This window comes from Phocoena phocoena, chromosome 10, assembly GCF_963924675.1.
Source record: "Phocoena phocoena chromosome 10, mPhoPho1.1, whole genome shotgun sequence".
NCBI classification, from domain to species: Eukaryota; Metazoa; Chordata; class Mammalia; order Artiodactyla; family Phocoenidae; genus Phocoena; species Phocoena phocoena.
Genome location: NC_089228.1, coordinates 100,324,821 through 100,348,787, shown reverse-complemented (window position 1 = coordinate 100,348,787; position 23,967 = coordinate 100,324,821). Strand labels below are relative to the sequence as shown.

Here is a 23,967-nt window from a genome sequence, read left to right as displayed (position 1 = left end):
CACTCTCACCTCTAACACGAAGGTGAGTCTTTCAGTCCTTGAAAATTCAATCAAACTAGAAAAGCCACCTTTAAGAAAATGTTTTTAACCATGATTTTGGAATAACCATGCGGTATTTGAACTTGCTAGTTGCTGGATTCTAGAAAACCAAGTGTTTTGTTTAAGCTGCCCGAATGCCTGGTTTCATAAAGTCTCCATCTTAAACCTGGTGCAGGGAAGAGAATGTGTAAGATCCAGAGTAAGACGGGTCTGAATCCAGTTAGTACGAAACCTCGCACAAGCTTCTTAAACTCAGAGGTTTCGGGGTTTTCCCACGTGTATAAAATAAACAGTATCACCTTCTTTCAGTGGGTTGTTGTGAAGGTTTATGAGATGATAAATGGAAAGGCCCAATGGAACACAGTACATGGCTGATGTTTAATAAATGAGTTCCTTTCCTGCTGCCTTAAAAAAAAATAAAAAAGCAGCTAAATGGTACCCAAACCCTGATCATATTCCTTTATGATTCCAAAATCTCAAAGAAAAAAAACTCTAAAACTTCAGGTTATGTAATTAACTACTATTTAAGTCCAGCCTTTTGTGGACATGAAAAAGGAGTCCTGAAGAAATTATTTAGATGTTCAGTCCCCAAGTTTTGTTCTTCCCTCCTTTTCTCTTCTAAGGATGATGATCTAACAAATACAGATCAGCCTGACAACAGAACCTACATTCCATTCACTTGAATAACCAGGGTCTTGTTTATGTGTCAGGTTGCTCTTCACTAAGCTGGAGATACTAGTTAGTCAAAAAAAAGTAAGATTTTATTTAATAAAATTAGAGCAAATTTATTCATTTTACAGCTTATAAACGATGCCATCCAAAACTGTGGTAAATTACTTCAAGTGTATCTGGAAATGTCTTCAAATGCAACGGTGTAATTTATCAAAATCTTGCAGAAATGATGTGTACTGCCAAGCTCATTGGTTAAAAAACAAATTACGTTATTTAAATGCTCTAGCCAAATAAATTTTCCTTCATCCCAAGGGTATGGATATCATTGTACCACAAAAGATGAATGCTGTATAAGGGCCTCACATACTGTTACATTTGTGTACTCCTGTACCTCCAAAATAGCACCAGTCATTAAGGAGAGGCCTGAACATCACATCACCACCGTCTGCTTCTTCCCCACAGAGCCAAAACACACTTCCAGGCTCATGGACTGCAAATACACCTTCAGGGCAGTGGCTTTTTAAATTTTTTTTTTTTTTAAGATCTAAATTTGCCTTTTCCTCCTATCAAAGTCACTATTTTTCTGAAGTTTATTTAAAATGAAAAACTTCACTAGAGTCAAGTCAATGATCCTTTCCTTCTGATTTCTGTTTTCCTCAGGCTTCTACTTTGGAGGTACCATTTCCCTCTTCAGGGGGACAGGAACAGTCTTACAAGTCACTTACTGCGTAAGACCATGGAATGAATGATGCAGCTGCACGACCAAGGTGAGGTCCATGCTTTATGAACACATTATTCTCACACGTCCCAGTGACAGGTTTAATACACAAGATTCTCAGTTCATTTTACAGACTCTGGAACCAAGTTGTTCAGAAGATGAATTCTGAAACCATAGTTGGTGTAGCAAATTAATATATCAAAACAAATAAAAACTTCAAATATTTACATTTAAAAAAGACATTTAAAAAACAGGCTACTTATTAAGTAAGTGTGCTTGAACAAACCATGTGTGGAATTGAATTCCATTCATTATGGAGTTAGTTTCTGTTAAACACTGACACTACAGAGACCCCTGGCATCTGAGGACTCAAGAATTTAAGTGTTCCCAATCTATGCTAAAAAATAAAACATGACATAATTTCTGTGCGCTAATTTGAACCTCAGATATGGAAGGTCTAGCACATATAAGGCAGATTACTCAGGAGTCAGAAGGCCTGGCACTTGTAACTCAGCGTGGCTTTCCCATTGCCTAAGTATCACCAGGAATTCAATAAAATGCTCTGTAGAGGTCATTTAAAATTTTTGATTACACCTTACTTCATTATGTCCTAGTAATTTCACAAATTTGGACATTCACAAAAATGTTTTGAAATATATCAATATTCCTTGAGAAGGTGGAGGGTCTCCTATATTACATCAAATAAAAACCATGCAGTTTCTTAGAGCTCACAGAGCTTTCCAAAATAAACTACTGATCATACAGCCCAATTAAAAACTCAAAACACTTTATATTACAGGTATAGAAAGCTTCTTTAGCTCAGCATTGCCAATATAGTTAATTTGACACCTTAGCCCTACTTGCAAAGCGGTCAACAGCTTTACAGTGACTTTTTTTTTTTTTTTTTTTGCGGTACGCGGGCCACTCACTGTTGTGGCCTCTCCCGCTGCGGAGCGCAGGCTCCGGACGTGCAGGCTCAGCGGCCATGGCTCACGGGCCCAGCCGCTCCGCGGCATGTGGGATCCTCCCGGACCGGGGCACGAACCCGTGTCCCCTGCATCGGCAGGCGGACTCTCAACCACTGCGCCACCAGGGAAGCCCTACAGTAACTTGTTTTTATTGTCATTGTCTTTGGCTCAGATGAGGACTTAAGCAACTTGGAAAGGTTTTTCACTTGTGTTGCTTCATTGTTTTTTGTGTGGGCGTGGGTGCAGGTGGGGATTATAGCAAAGAGGGATCAGTTCATTATAATGAAGACAATCAGGAATTACACAGCTACTAAAATTTCATTTACCATTCCCTTACAGAATGTATGTGGGGGAATATGACTTGAGGACAGGGAAAAGCCTTGGGTGTGTGCGTACTGTTTTACTCTGCTTATCCAGCCTGACAGTAACGCCAAACTTAATTTACTACCTAGGGCAAGGGCAACTAAGAGGGATTTTATGACGCCCAATTAATTTTGGTTCTGATATCTTAAGTGCTTAAAATTTTGGAGTTCTTCAGATTAACTTGAAAAAAAATCAACAACCAAAATACCCCAAAGATTAGATAAAAAAACAATCGGTTAACAACTGGTTAACCATTAAAAGTCATCCAACTCTTTAACAGGTTTAGGATTAGTTGGAATTTCGCTTAGTCTGTAGACCAAGGCAACACTTCTAAAGCAAGATGCTTCTATTAAGGAGAGAAAAATGCTCTCTTAAAAAAACAGAGTGGTCTAAATCCCAGAGCTTTATCTCTTGGGTCAGAAATAGAACAGTGGACAACTCAGTTTCCACGTATGTACCTTTTTTCTTATAAAAAAAGAGAGTGAAGTTGGTTTTATATATCAAAACCAGAATTTTCATGTTTCACAATTTTGGTGCTAGAGCTCCCCAAATTCCTTGAACTTATTTGGGAAGGTTTCGGAAGGTGCGCATTATAGTAAACAAACAGCAGCAAAATACCAAAACAGTTCTACTGCCAAGAAGCAGCTAGGCCGGCTCGTGCCTTTAGAATACTAGTTGTAGAACAGCAACAACATGCAAATTTGTGCCATCAAGCGGGATTTGCGCTATTCTAAAGAAGAAACATTGTTTTCTTTAAAAACAGTCCAAGGCAGGACGTCTACAGTCATACCGGGCAAATGCTGAGTTTTGGGGGAAAATGCCAGAAAATGTCCAAGAGGAAGAGACAAGAGCACTGTATTTAGTGTTCTAAAGGCACGCTTCAGATAGCTCAACAATGATTCTGGGGAGACCAACTGCTCACATACATACACACACGCTCACACAGATTTTAATGGTTTTAAAAAAACCAAATTTGTTACTTTAGAAAAATAAATGCAGTGCATTTTCAGCAATGTTACCGCCACAGACTCTGATTGCTCAGTCCACACATAAGTAGGAGGTTGCCTTCTATGGTGATATGGCTTCTCTGCACTAATTCCCATCAGGCCGTAAAACATTAGGGCGGGTTAAGTAAAGACCGAATTGTTGCACAAAGAACATTTACTCATCAGATCCCACCGGTCTCTTCTGTGCCCGTTTCCGGGGCAGCCTTCTGGGTGAAGCTTTATCTGGAAGAAAAGAGAAAGTTCTGACTTGCCTGGCTGTCATGTATGTGTTCAATTCAAAAGCATTTTCCTTCAACTTTACCGTTAAGAAAACGACGCACATGCAAGAAGACCATCTAATAATAAATGCCTCTTACCTAGCGTAGGTTTTTTAACTAACCTTTAAAATAATCCTTCAAGAGGTAACTCAAAATGAAACTCTACATACTTGTAAGCTGCTAAGTAAATCTTAAAAGTTCTCATCACACACACAAAAATACTTTTGGTAACTCTGTATGGTGACAGATGATGACTTACCGTGGTGACCACTTTCCAATGTGTACAGGTTATCTATTGTTATGTTGTATACCTGGAACTCATGTGTCATTCATTATATGTCAATTAAATCTTTTTGCAATTGGGGGGGAAAAGATCTAATCTGATCACTGTGATGTTGAAGCTACCATACAACATCTTCCTGAATTCTACAGCTCAGCATGTTTATACATGACACATGCATAAGTAAACTCTTTACAAATAGCATAAAAATTTTATATTGGTTACAAATTAAATTAAAGACTTAATATTTATAAAGGCAGCGCCATGTAGTTTGCATAACTTTTGGTAATTTCATAAATTTACCTGAAATGAACAGGTTAAAAGAAATTATACAGTACATCAATATCAAAAGCATCCTACACACGTAAGCAGTATCTTTTTACTTTTTCCTCTTATGTTAGAGTCTTAGTGTGGTCTATGAAGCAAAAAATAAACTGGTGGTGAGTTTCTTCCACTTCTATCCAGTAAGGAGTCATCTAGAAGTTTCTTTAAAAAGTGAAAGACTGTCTTCTCTCTGACCATTGTCTTTTTCATATTTTCTAGGAGCACCTAACCTATTAGGAATGTAAGTTCCTTACGGAATAAGTTACACATTACAATTATTTTTCCAGCTTAAAAAAATATACAGTAAATGTTTACCAAGAATATTTAGAAGCTAAAAATTCTTTTTAAAAAACTGCTTAAGAATTAATGACTGAAATATCACGTGAGAGCCGGCCTCAGCGCTTTATTAAGTAGGTTGGTAATGATGTGTTTTGGGGGCTCCAGCGCCTAAAGCTGAGCGAAGAAGCACTGTTCTGACAAAGAAAGCCTACAACTTTCATCAAATTTTCAGAAAGGTTCGCCTACGAATTACTGCGTCTTCTACTCCTGAATAATTTTTAAATATAAGCAGCAGCTGAATAATCTTTTTTTTTTTTCCAAAAAATGCTTCACAATCTAACAGCCACCTGTGTGGACACAGCTGTTACTATGGATGTGAAATGGTCATTACTGACTCCCAACAATGTCAACCCCCTGCAGCAGGGTTTTAAATACAGGAATACACAAAAAAGAGCCTCGGAGAACCTGCAAAGCCTGTTCGTCCAACACACATGAATTTCACTCCATCAGGAAGACAGCCGATCCAACTTACCTTAACAGTGAGTCTAAAACCTTCCCCTCCCACATGTCTAGCTCATCAGAGTAAAGCAGCAGACAAACGAGACAGACAAGAGAGCAGCCTGGAGTCATCCAGCTTTGGGGAAAATGGCTCCAAATGCCTCAACAGCCTAGAAAGTGGCATTTCATTTCAGCAAAGAACAACGAAATGTGTATAATGGTGCTCTCAGTCATCAAAGGAAACCAAACCCCTAAAAAACTTAAAAAAAAAACCAGAAAACCTTAAACATGATGTCTCATATTGAATAAATGGGGCGGATCCGAAAATGCCTCCCTGCCCATTTAAAAAAAGACTAAATTGTAGTAAAATGGTAACTCACTGCAACTTTTTTCATATTAGAAAAGAGAAAGGCAAGATGTTAGCAGAAAGTTAAACTGGTCCCTTTCCACTTTCTCGGACTGCATAATCTAATTTCCTACCTCACCTGTGGGGAAATATTATATAAATAACTTTCAGATGGATTTCTTTTTACTTAATGAGATACATGTCACAGTTTTCTAACAGATCCCTGAGTTAAAGTCACATTACACAGAAGACTTCACAGTTATAGCTTCTGATGAAGGTTTCCCTATGTACACGTATGAAACAACATTTAGCGAAGATCCTATAATTTTTCTATTAAAATCAGCTAACCTGTCACTTACAGTCAAAAGACCTCAGGGAAGCTGAAGCACCCTACTCTGAAATGCAAAACATGCAAGAAAAAACTTCTTAGTAATGGGCTCCAATTGTTTCAGACCACCCCTCTTCCTTCACACTCCGGACGAGACTCACCACCTGAACACGTGATATTCTCTCCTTCAACAAGACTTCCTTTGACTCTAAACATGATCCCCCTTTCCTAACTTTTAAGTTGTCCACATTATTCATTCCAGCACATAATCACATACTATTTCTCATATGTGCTTTACTTTCCTCAAGCAGAAATGTAAACTCTGAAAAACAGTAATACGTGTATTCTTAGCTTCTTTTTAACATACCACTCAGAAGCTAGCATAGTGTTATGACACTGCAGGTAATACTTACTGAATGAAAGTACGGTTATACATGATTGGAATTTTGCTCTGTAAGTGTAATAATTCTCAGCTTTTAAGTTCATGAATAACAGGTCAGGGAGAAAGATACTATGAAACCAGTCTCCCAGTCTACACAAGCAATCCTGCTGCACTGTAGAGGCCATGGTCTATCACTTCCGCCCAATTCCATTTCCCGCCACACGGAATGCCGGTTGGTGTGGGAAGCCTGTCCTTGCAGAGACCCTCACCTGTCGCCTAGGCTCTGCACCAGCGTCTCCGCATCCTGGCCCACCTGTGCTCCGAACACGCTTCCACACGCTCACTGGGGTTGCACGGGCTCCTCGCACCCAGCACATCCAGCGCACACCCCTCTCTCCTTGTGCACAGACACTCCTCCTCCTAGAGTCCCTGCTGTTGTTAATGGGACCATCTTCCATCCAGCTGCCCATACTCAGAGCACCCTGACTCCTCCCTTCCTGCAACTACCAAAATGCCACTGAAAGCCCAACCAGCTCCACTTCTGAAATATCTTTCTCTTCCCTTTTATTCCCATTCACTTCTGCCTTAGCTTAGGCCCTAATGGTTCCTCATATGCTTGGCTGAAATCACCTAGCTGGTATCCCTGGGTCCACTAGCTCCCACTTGTTAGTCAGCCTCCATGAGACTATCACATAATTTTTTAAAAAAAAACTCGAATTTGTTATTTGGCTGCCATTTGGCTAGAAGGAAAGTCAGAAGGCTGTAGCAGAGCACATAAAAAAGACTCCCCCTCACAGAACTCAAGAATCGGCCAATGTCAACCCCTTCTGTGAATGATCTCCCTACCCTCTTACCTGGAGAAGGCCCCTCCTATGCTCTTACTAAAGCACCTACCAGACTGCACTTGCATTTCAACATAGAAAGACAAGTCAATTTATAAACCTGGAAAGAACATGAACAGCCAATTCACAGGAAAAGAAATAATAAGTAGCCAATAAATATGCATAAAGAAGCCAAACCTCATTCTTAACTGTAAATGAAAATGAGATACCATTTTGTAACATACTGGCAGATTAAAACATTTTATTATACTTAACACGTGAGAATGATTAGTAAGAGGGGAGGAGAAACAGGCAATATTATACATTACTGAGAATGTAAGTTGGCACCACCTTTCGGGAAGGAAATGGAACACTTTCCCTAAAAATTAAAATGTGCATAATCTTAGACCTAGCAATTCTACTTTTAAAAAATTATCCTAGGGACTTCCCTGGTGGCGCAGTGGTTAAGAATCCGCCTGCCAGTGCAGGGGACAACGGTTTCCAGCCCTGTTCCAGGAAGATCCCACATGCCACGGAGCAGCTAAGCCCATGCGCCACAACTACTGAGCCTGTGCTCTAGAGCCTGCGAGCCACAACTACTGAAGCCCATGTGCCTAGAGCCTGTGCTCCCCAACAAGAGAAGCCACCGCAACGAGAAGCCCGCACACCGCAATGAAGAGTAGCCCCCGCTCGCCGCAACTAGAGAAAGCCCACACACAGCAACGAAGACCCAACGCCGCCAAAAATAAATTAATTAATTAAAAAAAGATTATCCCGGGCAGGAGAGTGGGCAAAATAGGAGTAGGGGGTCAAAACTGATAACTTCTAGTTATAAGTCACAAGTATTTAATATACAACATGGTGATTATAGTTAACAACACTGTACTGTATATCTGCAAGTTGCTAAGAGAACAGATCTTAAGAGTTCTCATCGCAAGAAAAATAAAATTCGTAACTGTGTGGGATGCTGTTGGCTAGACGATATGGTAATCATTTCACATTTTATACAAATATCAAATCATTATGTTGTACGTGTAAAACTAATGTTATATGTCAATTACACCTTAATTTTTAAATCAGCCTGTCATTTTATATATTAGTAATATTCATTAGAGTATTAATCCTAAGAGCAAAAAACGAAATAACAAACATCCTTCAATATAGAATAGGCTTAATCCTGACACATTTATATAAAAGAATTGTGAAAGAATACTATGTAGTTATTAAAAAGAATAAGATAAATATATAATTATCAAAAAAAGACATCCAAGGCACAAGAACCCGGGTTGTAGAACTGTGTCACATGATGCCATCTGTGTAAACAAACACACAGACACAATAGACATATGAGCTGGTACACGTATAGAAAACATTTAGACTAACATGTAAGTACCAATTATTTATGGAAAATGGGACTCGTGGAGCCAGGAGGTTATCTCTGAACTTTTTTTCTTCCCCCCACCGCCCCAAAAAAAGACAGGACCTCCTGGTGGCACAGTGGTTAAGAATGCACCTGCCAATGCAGGGGACACGGGTTTGAGCCCTGGTCCAGGAAGATCCCACATGCCGTGGAGCAAGTAAGCCCCTGGGGCACAACTACTGAGCCCGTGTGCCACAACTACTGAAGCCCGTGCGCCTAGAGCCCGTGCTCCACAACAAGAGATGCCACTGCAACGAGAAGCCCAAGCACCGCAACGAAGAGTAGCCCACGCTCCCCGCAACTAGAGAAAGCCCACGTGCAGCAACGAAGACCCAACGCAGCCAAAAATAAATAAATAAATTTTTTAAAGTTGTTTAAAAAAAAGCAATGAAGCCATACTGCTTTTATGGTAAATGTTTTTAAAAAGTCCAACTACAACTGGAGAAAAAAATCTATATTCTTCTATAAAGATTAATATTTAACCAACTGCATATATAATAAAAACTGAAATATACGTTAGGTAAACTATCAGGCAGTACTGTAGGTTATTCTTTCAAAAATAGTGGGTAGGTGGCAGTTTTTCTAATAAATATGGTGATAGAAAACTGTTCCCTTATTCAATAAACTTACTGTAAAGTATTCACAAACAACAGCTCCCAACACCACAACAAACACCATTAAAAAGATGAATTGCCTCACCTCTCCTACTCTGCACTGAAGCAACAGGAAAGAAGAGAGACAGGAAAAAGGTTAGGAATATAGAGAATTCACACATTTGTATACAAACTGCAGATGTGGAAGCATTTCTAAATTAAAGCATAAATACAGTGCACAGAATAAAAATGTGATGCATTCATTGCTCATCATATTAGATTCGTACAAGCCATGAAAAGATGAGTGTTGACCAAGCATTTTTTGCCAAATCTAAGATACTTAATTTCCATTTAAGAGAAAAGTTTCCCAGGCGAGCCTGTAAGCGTACTTACTGATCTGATTCAAAGTTTCCTGAGGAATCCAGCTCATGTCAACATCACTCTGACTCGAGGTACCCGTCTCTACCTTCTGTATGGGTCTCTTGCGCTAAGAGAACATAAAAACATTATTGTAAAGGAGTTCCATTATATTATTTACTATAATATTAAAACCGCCCATCAAGCTACCCACTTAAATATATTAATAAACATGTTCTCTTTTAGTCCTAAAACATATTCCTCAAATATTTTTTTAACGAGATGGGAAAATCATGTCTACACCAATTATAAAGAATAAGGAATAAATCTGCACAATTACTTATTTTCAGTCTCTAACGGCCTTTTCCTCTGCTATAAAGCTTCATATGTTATTATACAATTGGTAGACCAAGAACTTCTACTTTTACAATGATTTTCATTTGGGGAATCAAATCTTAAAGAATAAACTTATTTCCACATTAAACAAAAGTTGGGATAATTACTGAAATGTTGCATGCAGGCAGATCCCTGCATTATTAGCTAAATACACTTCAACAGCTGGCATAAATAAAACAAAAGAGAAACATACAATCCCATTTAAGCTAACAACCTCCAACTTTGTTCCTTGAGTATTTGCAGCCAAACTGCTAGAAAGTAAGGTGATTCAATTCCACTGGTCCTATTCTTTAAAAAAACAAAACAAAACAAAAAAACCCACCTAATTATTTACATAAGAAACAGAATATTAATTTTAAAGTCCAAAAATTGGACTCTGAATACACAGAGATAACTGAAAAACTGGCTTATACCTAATACATATAGCAAAAATGCTGACTATTATGAAAACAAGGTAAAGAAAGTCATGAAAATTAACATTCAAGCACTAAGTATTTTTCTTTTAAAAAGGATTTATTAATAACATTTACTGCTAATTTTACATAGATTTGATTGCCTGACTTACTGCTTAATAAATAAAGATTAACCAAAATGTCCAGCAATTGTTTAGGGTCTAGTTCACATCAGTGTATTTGACACAAATCACTTTATATACTGAGAGGAATAGTACAGGTTATTTTGTTTGGGGGTTGGTTTTTTTTTTTGGCAGGGTAGGGGAGAAGAGGGACATGAGGATACAGTGGCAGGATTAGCTACCAAGTTCAGAGACAGGAAACCATGATTACACCAGGTGCTTCAATGCTGCCACTCTACAACTCTAACAGGAAACAGAATTCTGGCTTAAATACAGCCAAATTCATTCATTCTTTTTCAAATGAAGACTCATTTAATTGCTAATCAGAAGTCAGCCCTATAGTCAAGAGTATTAAAGCAAATACATAAAAGCTGCATTACTTATAGATAAAATACATATCCATGAAAGAGTATGATAAACAGAAGAATGAAATTTAATGTCTGAGTTTTAGAAATAAAAAGTCTAGACTATAGAGTTACGTAACAGTGAGAAGGCAAGTGTCATCCTGGAGAATGCAGACAAAGGACACCAACTGCACGGCAGCAGAGTCTAAACAAATCCGAATCAGACACCCAAGGTCTCCTCTTCAGGCTTTTATTTATTTATTTATTTTTTGCGGTACGCGGGCCTCTCACTGTTGTGGCCTCTCCCGTTGCGGAGCACAGGCTCTGGACGCGCAGGCTCAGCGGCCATGGCTCACCGGCCCAGCCGCTCCGCGGCATGTGGGATCTTCCCGAACCAGAGCACGCACCCGCGTCCCCTGCATCGGCAGGCGGACTCTCAACCACTGCGCCACCAGGGAACAGGCTTTTATTTTTATTGTTCTTCTTCTTAAATAGGTCTTCGCTGGAGTGCAACCGCTTCACAATAGCGTGCCAGTTTCCACTGCACAACAAAGCGGATCAGCCACGTGCCCACACAGCCCCGACCCCCCGGGACCCACCCTCCAGGTCACCGCAAAGCACGGAGCCCATCTCCCTGGGCTATGCTGATGCCCCCCACCAGCCAACCAGCCTGCGCTCGGTAGCGTATATATGTCCGTGCTACTCTCACTTCATTCAGGCTTTATTTTAAAAAGGTGCAACAGGGCTTCCCTGGTGGCGCAATGGTTGAGAGTCCGCCTGCCGATGCAGGGGACGCGGGTTCGTGCCCAGGTCCAGGGGGAAGATCCCACATGCCACGGAGCGGCTGGGCCCGTGAGCCGTGGCCGCTGGGCCTGCGCTCCGCAACGGGAGAGGCCACAGCAATGAGAGGCCAGCGTACCGCAAAAAAAAAAAAAAAAGGTACAACAAACCTGTAATCTACAAACCCACGGTGAGAGCAAAAAGCCACAAATAACTAGACTGTACTCAGTACTGTAACCATTTTTGAAGTAAGGCTATAAGAGCTGTTTATTGATATTTACCTTTCTAGATTCTAGGAGTTGATGAAGGCCAACCACCACCAAAAGCCCAAGACCAGCAAGGAACATATACATAAAGATTCTGATACAAAAGGAGAAAATATAACCTGGCTTTAGTTCATAAGAAATACCACAGCTAATTAAAACCATAATTGTGCTTAAACTCCTAAGAGGTATGAGTTAATTACAATAATTCTAACAAAATATAGATTTTCCAAATAATTTGTGGGGAAAAGGAACAAAATATTTAAAATTCAACGTAGATCCAGGTAACAGTTTTATAAATTTACCTTTAACAACAGTCAGTCCCCACCCCCCAAAAAAGGCATATGACCTACAATGAATTACTTCATAATTTGTTATAGTCAAAGCTCAGTTAAACAGCTGCATTAGGTGCTGTCTTCCTCAAATATTAGACTTTGCACGATTTTACTTGAAAGTTACTTTTAGTGAATTATGTAAGTATATAGTGAAAAATGATTCATCATTCGCAAAGGACACATTTTTCAAGATAAAATCTTATGGTTTATGTTTTCAATAGTAATTTTGGAGCCATGCAACTTAGATGAGGCTGATGACCAACTTAAGAGGACGGGGTGGAAAACAATTTAAAGACGGGAAGAACAAAACGCAAACTTTCTAAAACAATTTTTTGTCAGTTTTAACTATCTTTCCTAACTTGGTATTAATAGTTGAAAGAATCATCTAAAGTATGAATTTAAGTAGTCAGGATTCCACCCAATCTACACCTAATCTTCCATCATTAAAAGCTACAGTGACGAAAAAAAAAAAAAAAAAGCTACAGTGACGGAAGCAAGCCTCCCAGCCCTACCTTCTGAGACCAAGACCTACACACTGTGACTTTCACTTACGTCTCTCCATCTAGCCCATCTTCTCTCTCAATAACTGTAACTGTTTGATTGAAGACAGCATCTTGGAAAACATTGCCCTGTTAAAAAAATAAATCACAAAAATCGGAAATGTGTTGAAAGAATGAAAGCTTACAAGATTTCTTAAAACTGTTACCCTACAGATACCCTACCGATACCGTACCACTTTCTCATCACTTAGAACATCAGTAAGACTCAACAGGGTCATACGTAAGTGCACCAATTCAACGTCAGGGACTCAACGTTATGATGTTACTTTCTCCTCAACAATAAAAAAGGCCTCCAACTTTGCTAAAGTTGTCCCCACTTTCTTTGACGGGGATGAGAGGTGTGAGAAACCAAGGAAGTAAAGTAAAAACAGGATAACTTGCAGAAAGAAACAGAGCCCACAGAATACTCTTCGGCTAGAAGCCCTGGCTTCTGTTGTAGGTAATCCTCCAAACGGGAAAGGAAGACCATGAACACGCACACAGGAGCTCCAGAGAACATCATTTTAGGAACTAGACTTGAACAAAAGTCAAATTCGTGTTCTAAATTGGCAATGGATTGGAAATCAGTTTATATTAAACGGGTTGATGACTTTCAGTATCGAAATCTTTCTCTGTGGTGGTCTCCAAATGATTCTGTCAGCTCAGCACAACTTGTTTTCAAATACATGACAATCACTGGGACAACACACAGCTGTATTGTGTTTTGTGTGAAGCATCGAGGTAGTACTTTTTCAAAACTGTCACCGCTTATTGCTGAACTGTGACGATTTAAGTCTTATTCCAAGATCTTTCAATTAGCATTCCTCTAGTGACAATTCCAAGATGAAACAAACATTCAAAATGGAACTGAAGCTACATATATGCTTGTTGGATTAAGTTTAATTCTCCTTGAAAACTTGATGAAATATACAATCCTTCAAGCTACTAAACTATAAAGTTGAGGAGGCTTAATACATTGTTCTGAAAATAAGGATGGGGACTTCCCTGGTGGTCCAGTGGTTATAGGACTCGGCGCCCTCACTGCAAGGGCCTGGGTTCAACCCCTGGTCGGGGAACTGAGATCCCACAAGCAGTGCAGTATGCACCACCCCCCCTCAAAAAAAAAAAAAAAAGATGAAAACTCTTTCCTACTTTCCACTAAGTAGTTTTTAAAAAAGACACAAAAGGAAAACTTAACTGCAGCATGAGAAATTTAACTCAGATGTAAATATGTTGATACTGGGGTGATGAAAAGGTTGAATAAGCTTCCAAGAGAGGATGAAATTTCCTTCTCAGAAAACTTTTTCAACAGGGAATGGTTTACATGTGCTTTCTATCTGAAGGAGGACGCGATAGTTGGCATCTAGAGGTCAACTCCCAGCAGTAAAATTCTAGTGGGCTTCTCTCATTCATTCACTGGATAATGTATCCTATAGAAAGATAGTAAAATATCCTAAGAAAGACAGCAGAGCTTATATTAGGCTATTTGGTTCTCATAAACCATAAACCTTACTAACATCCTAAAAATAATTTGGTTACATTTTCTCTATGAGTGTATAAAATGACATAAAAATAGTCACAGAAAGTCCTTAAAACTTACCAACAGAAGCAGTAAAACGGGCAAAATGCAAGCAACAAAAGGAGGTACAAAAATTACTTAATATATATTAACATCTGAAGAAGGAGCAGATTCCACTGTGCGGCTTACCGTTCCTTTTCCTTTTAAGATCCAGCTGGAGTCACTTTCACTTTCCTACCCCTGCGCTTACTTGTCTCTAGTATGTATCACTTACGCTGTGATGCTGTCTGTCTACAACCATCTGCCCCACTGGATTATAGACTTGAAGACAGAGGTGTACAATTTATCTCTGCCTCCCTGCTGCCTATTTTCAACCACAAAATAGGCACCTGAATGAATGAACATAAGAATATTCATTAAACAATGTCAACTGTCCTCATCCCTTCTTAACTTAAAAAAAAAAAGAAGAAGAAGGTTTAGAGAGCCTCACGTTCAAATCTTTGTAGTTCAGATTGATGACTAGACCAAAGGGCCGGCCACCCATGGGCTCTGCGGGAATGAAGGAGTACTCAAAAGTCGCCTGTCTCTGGGGCGGCACCACAGTGTTCAGAGGAAGAGCCGTGAAATTCTGGATGTAAAACTGGTAGTCCTGAGGGTAACGGAATGAGGCATCTAGAGATTCAACGACAAAATCTTCTGTACCCTTGTTTGTAAAGCCTACCAGGAACTTCACAATGTTATTTGCTGGAAAATCTAAGAAACAAAAGAGAGACAGGAAGATTAGAAAACATTCACAGGGTACAAAATAAGCAGACATTACAAACGGATTCTGGCATCCTTTCCTGCTATGTATGGATTTGGTTTCAGAACCCTTTTCAGTAGAGCACTCCAGCCACCCACTAACGAGCAACTTGGGAGTTCGTGTGGAAGCTGAAACCCTTGTCCCCATGGCAGCATTCCAACTTAAGAGTTGAACTGAGCACCTCAATTTCAGACCAGATCACTTCCAAGTTGTATGTCTAAGAAGGCGCTGTATACTTTCAGGAGTGAGATTATCTTGCAGTGGGGCTACGTGTCTTGGTGAAGTCACCTTCACCTCCAACTCAGTATCTGCAACCTGTGCAGATAACGGAGAGGAAAATGACAGAAAGGTAAAGTCTCAGAGGTTCACCTGAAAACTGTAATACCTATTAAAACATAACAAAGAAAAACATCAATCAGGCAATCCTTATTTGCAGTTAGTCAAAATGCAAACAAACGTGACCCAAGGAGGCAGCTACAAAAATAAACGGGAAAAACCACCAACAACAAAAACCTCCCAAATCATACTTTCTGTAGGCACAGAGCCAGAATGTATGTGGGAATAAAACAGAAAGCTTGAGAAGACCTAGAGAATGAATAACCTCAAATAATAAGTCTTCGATAATTATCCTGTGGTCTACAGAGCTGCTTCATCCAGTAAGTACAGGTTCTGGGGTCGGACACATCTGGGTCTGAATCCTGTCTTCAGAATCTGTTTACTAACTGAGTAACCCTGTTCACGTCGTAACCTCTCTAAACCTCAGTTCAACAACAATAACTCTCCTCTTAGGGCTCCTACGAGGAGTGAATAATACATGCAGAATATTGAAAACAGTGCCTGCCCCATAGTTCTCAATCCATATAAGCCATCAGGTAATCTTCTTCTAATGCAGCACAGGCTCTAATCAAGGCCTAACTGTAAAGATATAATATGTCACTAATGTTTACACTCAAAATATGAATGTTCTTTTACTGTGGCAGTTTGAAAAAAGTTTAAAAACAGTATCTTTCAAAAGGACATTTGATTTCTAGTTAAAATAGATAGTATTTATTTTTTCCCCGTAGTTTAAATGCCAGAAATGCTACCTTACAGATATGGGTATTCATACATGTAAGTGGGTTTTTCCCCAAAATGTGTCTACGCTATACTTGTAAAATAAAGACCTTAATCATTATTAATGCTTCCCCCAAAACTGAGCTAGCCATTTATAAAATTCCTGTATTTGAATTACAACCAACATTCCCCTCTCACCTTCTCCTTTCACAAACAGGATGGTTGTATCTGCACTTGGTGAAGCTTCAGGTTCACCAGATACATCTTCTTCCTCTTTATCTTCAGCCTAAGAAAAATGTTAAAAGCAGATTACTATGGAAGAAAAACAACATCATTTAAGAATAATGACTTCACTAGATTTGGGACAATATATACATTGCTTCTCCAAGGCTGTGTTGGGATTAGTAGTGGAACGAATTTCATTGTAACTCATCAGTGAAAATAAAACTTGAAGAGCAGTGCATCTCAAAGAGTAATGTGCATGCTAATCCCCTGGGGATTCTGCAGCTGTGACTCAGGCATAGGGTGAAGCCTGAGATTCTGTATGTATCTGAAATGCCCGTGCCAGGAAATGCCCATGAAGCTGGTACTTAGATAACACTTTGAACTGCGAGGTTCTAGACTGTGGGTTGGTAAATTTTCTGTAAAGTTTGAAAAAAGTTTAAAAACAGTATTTTTCAAAGGGACATTTAGTTTCTAGTTAAAATGGGTAGTACTTACTTTTCCCCTTAGTTTAAATGCCAGGAATACTACCTTCCGGGAAAAGAAGAAGTCTCATACACACTTTTCATGCCACCCCTCCCCGACAAAGGGCAAAGGGAAGGAGACTCCAAAGGAGGCGCTGGCCTGAGGACGCAGGTAGCAAGTGTCTTCCGCTTTCGGGACCACAGGTCCCTGCTGCAACTATGCAACTGCGGGGGCAGCACGAAAGCAGCCAGGGACAACACGGGGCGGGGCAGAGCTGGCTCTGTCCCGCATCCACATTCTGCCGAGCCGTGCTAGGGCCTGGTTATTGGTCTTTCCATTCCAATTAAGAATTGCCCCATGGGCTTCCCTGGTGGCGCAGTGGTTGAGAGTCCGCCTGCCGATGCAGGGGACACGGGTTCGTGCCCTGGTCCGGGAAGATCCCACATGCCGCGGAGCAGCTGGGCCCGTGAGCCATGGCCGCTGAGCCTGCGCGTCCGGAGCCTGTGCTCCGCAACGGGAGAGGCCACAGCAGTGAGATGCCCACATACCGCAAAAAAAAAAAAAAAAATTGTTTAAAAATGTCAACGAACTTTAACTAAAAATTTTAAACCCCAGTGCAGCATTTCTCCAGGCATCAATGAGAATTACAGATACTCTTGTATTTGAAATGTCCAGGCCCTTAATAAATCGAGATGCTTAAGGGCACCACTGTTTACTGGCATTTAACTTTTCATTTATGTAAATACTCTCTCTCCCAATACAGACCTCTCAAGAGCAAAGCCTGTCTTACATTTTAAAAATTCTCCACACCCACCTCATATGCTTAAGGCACTCAAAACATTTCTTCAGTGACTGTTGTACAATTCGTTCAATTGTATTATAAGTTATATTTTAAGTATCTTTAATGATACCTTCATTTACAAAGACTTAGTGAATTTCTACTTTTGGGAAAAGAGACCCACAAACAGGAAAAGAGACCAGAAACAGGAAGGTAGGAACCATAAGCTGTCAAATAAGGAGAAAAGGATCTACTTGAGAAACAAGAGAAAACATCCCTAAGATTTGATTAACAGGTTGTGTAATAAAAAGAAATGAAAGCAACAAGGTAAAAGCTTGAAGCACCGGAGCCTTATCAAAACAGAATTAATTTATGGAAGTAAGATGGATGGTAAATGCTGAATTCCATTTTGGACAGATAAAATTTGAGGTACTTATGGAACATCCAGATGTGCTATCCCATAAAGAGCTGGAAACAGAGGAATGGAGCTCGGTAAGGTAGGCGGCTAGAAACGAGATCTGGAAGTCATCGACGTAAGGTGGTGGTTGTTAAAACCACAGGTGTCATCAACATTAAGGGAGTGAGCAGGGGGAGAGAAGGCAGTAGAGACCAGGCAGCAGCCGCTGAACAGAGAGAACCGATGTGGGTGCCACAGAGGTCAACAAGGGGACTCAAGGAAGGGGTACTCTGGAAAGGCTAAAGAGGTCCAACAGGGGAGGAATGGAAATTCCAGGCCAGGAATTTGGCAGTTAGGTCACTGGTGAGTTAGCGAGAACAGTTTTACTAGATACATGGGACCAGACCAAGCACTGTTAGAGAACAAATGTGAAATGAGCAGAAGAGAAAGTGGTACAATTTCCTCTTACAAGAACTGTGCTGGTAAAAAGAAAAGAAAACGTGTAGCAACTTCAGGTGGAGGAACACAAAGTGGAGGATGTAAGCACATCTGCAGCTTAACAGAATTAAGTCACCGAGAAGGATCAATGCTTGAAGTTACAGAAAGAAAGAGGATAATAAACAAGATCTCACAAGACCAGATGGGGAGAAGGTGGTGGTGGTAGGGCCGGCCTTAGAAGAGAGTAAAGACAACTCACTGTTAAAGGAGAGATGTAGAAAAAAATGAGTGAATAATATATTCAGAAGTAGAATGTAGAAAATCTGACAGAGTCCACACTTGATGGCCTTCACCTTCTGATATCAAAGACAATATCGTTGCTAAGATTTCACAGAGGACTGATTTTGGAGTTTAAAAGTGGTTAAAAACCAATTCTATGTAGGATAAATTACAGTAGTCTAAGAGAGAAAATAAAATTAGCTAGAAGCATGCCACAATGATCTTGATTCTAGCCCAATATTCTTACTGTCATACTATAATTTTATAGTAAAAGTCTCAGCGTTAGCTTCTAAGAGATCTTCTCCAAGCCCTCCTTCTAAGCGGAATCTTCACAGAACATACTTTATATATTGTTTATTGTCCGCTCCTCACCCCCTGCCACCAAAATGCATACACACTGTCCCAAGAACATAAACTCCATGAGAGCAGAGAGAATCTCTGGCTTGTTCACCGGGGAAATCTAAAACAGTGCCTGGCACACAGTAGGAACTCAATAAATACTTGCTTATTGAGTGAAGGAAAAAAAGAAGAGGAAACTGACCCAGAAAGATAAGTTGCCCAAGACCAGAAAGCAAAGTAGTCTGTATCCCAAACCCAACAACAAATGGTCCAGTGGTCCTACTATAATGCTACCCTCACAGACTCACGTTCATATCACCTTGAACTGTTCTTTGTTTCACGTCTCCCTCCTTGCGCCAGAAAATACTTACGTATCATCCTCAATGACTGGCCCCATTCTCCCAAATTCAATCCACTTTGATCCCAGTAATAAACCTCTAAAAGCAAGAATTTTAATACCAAATTTGTCTATATAAGGGCTAAATACATATATAGAGAGATACACTATATATATGTATTAAATCAAATACAGCACTAACCAAATCTGTGGGTTCATCTTCTTCCACTTCTGCTTCATCATCTTCATCTTCAATTACAGAATCTTCCACCGTTTCTTCATCTTCTGTAAGATCTTGAGCCGCTGCCAATGAGCCTAACAGTAAAATAAAGAACAAGCAGTTAACCTTTACCCTGGAAACCTCTACCCTGGAAACCTTTACCCTGGAAACCTTTACCAATGTTTCTAAATCTCAGGTGTACAGGCAGCGAAAACTTTCCCTCGGAATAACTCAATCTCCCAGCTCACTCGAGTGATGCCAAATTACAACGTGTCTAAGAATACTCATGTGATTTTATCTTACTGCTAATCTTACCAATTGCACATTAATTTTAGTGAGAAATGCTGTTTAATTTTAAAAAGCAACTGGAAAAATGAACTGCTAAAACTAAAGATGCCTTAAAGCCCAAATAAAGAAAGTCAAGCAACTCTGTTAAGCATATTAAAGAAAGTAAGTTTGTTTTAAAAGTAAGAAACTCCAGAATTTACTCTATCATTAACCACATAAAACAAACCAAAAAAATCCAGGTCTAAAGGAAAAGAGCAATCTAAATATCTAGGCAAGAAATCCTGTTACTAGAGTTGACTACAGCTCAAAACTCTTAGTACTCGATAGCATGTAATTCCAAGGAACAAATATCTGTATGACATCCATAGTGAAAACTAGCTCTCATAAAACACATTTGGTTTAGTAAAAACTATATTGGTAATTTCAAGTTTGAGAGCTGAGAAAGCATGCATTTATTTTTGCATACAACTTCAAACATGTTTTAAGATACTTTTTATTTCCCCTACACTTAACATCATAGTGAAAGTAAGCATAACTATAACGCCAAGAAACTATACATCATAATTTTATAGGCAAAAGTACATGTCACATTAAATCTATTTCAGGCAAGACCCTCAAAAGAAATTTCAAAGTTCTAGTGACTCTTCCAACATTTCTCAGAAAGAATGATGATGTGGCAATTAAGTAGAGGGAAAAAAAATATGGGAAAGGAAGCACGTGCACACGCTGTAATACTCAGGAGAAACAGTATATACTAAGGGGACTGCATTTTAAGTCTTTCCCACTTCCTTGAGTTCTTACTGCCCGTTAAGACTTATGCCAAATATTAAAGAACACTGAACCACACTTTATGAACTGAAAATCAGCTTCAGCTGCTGGCTGAACAGACTAAACAGTGCATTTATAATTTACAAATCATTTTGTGAAACCGGTAAGAATACCTACAACTGACATAATAAAGTTGTACTCAGTTAAATTTCAAGACTTCTCAATATATACAATGGCTTTCACCCTACATTTATAAAACAATGTTTTAATGCTAACCAGTAACAATTTTGTGCGTAAAAAAAAACTTACACTTTTACATTGGAAAAATTAAGAGAAAACATCTTTTGAAAGACAGGCCATTCTGCACAAAAAGTGTTCAAAGATACCCAGTTAGATACTGATGTTTCTTAAGAAAAGAAAGCCTGAAAAAATATACTTTAGATTCTAGACAAGTACGATTACCAAATTTTCTTAAAGAAAATGAAAACATCGACCAGCAAGCAACTCCTAAAGGAAAAGCATTCCTATTTAAACCTGCAAATGAATTAACGGTTTTGGTTAATTCTCCCACTTGGTTTTCTATCCGTTAAACAGAAGCCAGTCAGTTCACTTTTCTTTGCAAAAGAACTCGTGGATACCTGTCACTATCGTTCATTTTGCCACACAGCTTGCTTAAAGTTACAGAATAAAAGGAACTCGAGCGATCATTTAGTCAGACTGAATTCCACAGAGGAGAAAATGCAAGTTCACGATAGAACCAGGGTAAGAAGCCAAGTTTCCACATTTCTGACGTCCTACCTATTCTCACACCAGGTTAACTGTTGGAATAAACCTAGATAAAACACGTACAGCTCGGGCTTCGCTGGTGGCGCAGTGGTTGAGAGTCCGCCTGCCGATGCAGCGGACACGGGTTCGTGCCCCGGTCCGGGAAGATCCCACATGCCGCGGAGCGGCTGGGCCCGTGAGCCATAGCCGCTGAGCCTGCGCGTCCGGAGCCTGTGCTCCGCGACGGGAGAGGCCACAGCGGTGAGAGGCCCGCGTACCGCAAAAAAACCAAACAAACAAACACGTACAGTTCGAAGGAGACTACATTTTTTTCAGGACAATGCGATGCTTCCACAAAACAAAACGGGAAAAATAATTACAAAAAAAGGAGGGCAAAAGGAGGGCTCAAGTACCGGACATGCCCAGGAATTCTTCAGCCCGCCTGGGAGCAAGGCTAGACAGGCGGGTGAGTTCTGGGGAAATCAACACACCTGGGAGCACAGAGGGATGTGCTGATAATCGGGGAGAGGACCAGCAGCACGGCTCAGAGTTCAGGCTAGCAGAAAACAAGGCTTTCAGCAAATGAATGGAGAACTCCTGGCGCGGACGCTAAAGACACGTCAGCCCAGCGCCGAGGGGCGGGGGCGGGGACGGGGTGGAGCGGCGGCCGCTGGAGCGCCAAGGGCCGCAGCGCGCTCGGGCACAGCCTGTCCGCCGCCCCTCGTTCCTCGCTCCGGCCGAGGCCGCGGCTGCAGGCGCGAGCCCGAGCCACGAGCCGCCCGCCGCCCCCGAGCAAGCTCGCCGGCAGCGTCCAGCGTTCGCGTGCAGGAGGCGGGGGCCAGGCAGGCTCTGGCGCGCTGGGGGCCGCTCTGCGAGCCGGGGGTCGGGGGCCGCGGAGAGAGGCCGGCGAGGCGGACGCCGGACCCAGGAGCCGGAGCCGCCGCCGCCGCAGCCGCCGCCGCCGCCGCCTCCAGCTTCAAACCTGCAGTCGCGGCGTCTCCCACCCACCCGCCCGAGCCCCGCCACCCACTCCCCTCGCCTCACCTCCAGGGTGGCCTCGGAGCAAGAGAGTGGCGGGTAACACCAGCAGGAGAAGCAGCAGCAGGCGGCAGAAGGGCTTCATGGCGCGGCCGGTCCGGCGTCCAGTCGCCGTCCGCAACGAGTCTCGGCGGCTCCGGCGGTAATGGCGTTACTCTTCATCCGGGCTTCGGGCGGGGAGGAGTGGGGCACGTACCACGCACGGCCTTCGCCACGCCCCCTCCCCTGGCAGACAAACGCCGCCAACGTGGCTGCTGGGCTCGGAGCCTGGGGAAGCTGGGCGGCCCCGGGAGTCACGTGGCCGGCCCCGGGAGTCACGTGGCCGGTTGCTAGGGCCTCTGAGATTCCCGCGAGAGTCCGCCTCAGTTACAGTCGCGGGCTGGTGACCTGCCGTTTGCCGCTCGCCCCGCCCTCCGTCCCTCCCTTCCAATTAATTAGCGTCGTTAGTGGTTACTTTATTTGAATGACGATCCGCCGGGTGACCGGCGCAATAAAGTCTTCGTGTAATTTTAAATTGTGGCCTTATAAGGAGCATGAACTGCCAGTGTGTGGCACTGGAAAGCAAGCATATGTTTTGGAATATATATAACAGTTAAAGAAAAAAAAACCAAAGCATAAAAAGTATACAGTGGAAACTCTTGTCCCCCCTCTGCAGACACCCTCACCCACAGTTAAATAGTGACAGTTCTTAACTTCTTACCTGACATTCCAGAGCTCTAAGTCACCTAGAACAGGGCCTGGACTAGAGTAAGCATTTAGGAAACACAGAATGGGGACGGCAATGGCTGGACACTTTCCTTCTCATCTAATGTGCATTTCGGGTTGCTGCCAGTAATCTGGTATGTCATGCAATTAAACAATGTGAATTCCAGGTACTGTTGCGCTAGACCAGCGTGAGATGTCATACGAATGAAGAAACAAATAAGCTAACACATGGTGTGCTTACTATTGCCAATTCCTGTCATTTAATCTCTGAAAATCCTTATGAGCTGGGTATTATTTACTGGGAAGAAAACTGAGACACAGAAAGTTTTGTAACTTCCCCAAGGCTTAAAAGCTAGTCTATGACAGATGCAAGATTTGAACCTGGCAGTCTGATTCCAGACTGCGTGCTCCACTGGCCTAGGACCTCTGCTGCTCTACTCCTGCACTGGCTCTGCTCAAGGCCTCCTTGCCCCGGGGCCCCTGGAAAGGCAGCTTGTGGCTGCCGCAGGCACCATCTAATTCTGTCTGCTAAACCTGACAGTGCTGGGCTGAACCAACTCAGCTCCGCTCCACCAGTGCCGCCAGGGCTGCTGCTCCTAAGGCACCTGGCAGAAGGGGAGGGTCTCCCTGAGAAGGCTCCTCCCACTTAGCTGCTGCCTCCACGCTTGCGC

General features: G+C 41.4%; 1 protein-coding gene across 2 annotated transcripts; it reads right to left on the bottom strand.

Moving 5' to 3' along the window:
- Positions 1 to 3,707: 3,707 nt before the first annotated feature.
- On the bottom strand, positions 3,708 to 22,781 carry SSR1 (signal sequence receptor subunit 1). 2 transcript variants are annotated; one of them, XM_065885065.1, is made up of 8 exons: positions 22,598 to 22,781; positions 19,715 to 19,827; positions 16,456 to 16,543; positions 14,893 to 15,155; positions 12,897 to 12,973; positions 12,028 to 12,106; positions 9,689 to 9,782; positions 3,708 to 3,989 (listed from the first exon to the last, which is right to left on the bottom strand). In XM_065885065.1, exons 1-8 carry the CDS (start codon positions 22,674 to 22,676, stop codon positions 3,922 to 3,924), a joined length of 861 nt encoding a protein of 286 aa, XP_065741137.1. In that variant the 5' UTR covers positions 22,677 to 22,781; the 3' UTR covers positions 3,708 to 3,921. The 2 variants fall into 2 exon arrangements, with proteins under 2 accessions (XP_065741137.1, XP_065741138.1); XM_065885066.1 differs by having other exon boundaries at positions 3,904 to 3,989; positions 14,893 to 14,951; positions 22,598 to 22,676.
- Positions 22,782 to 23,967: the final 1,186 nt, after the last annotated feature.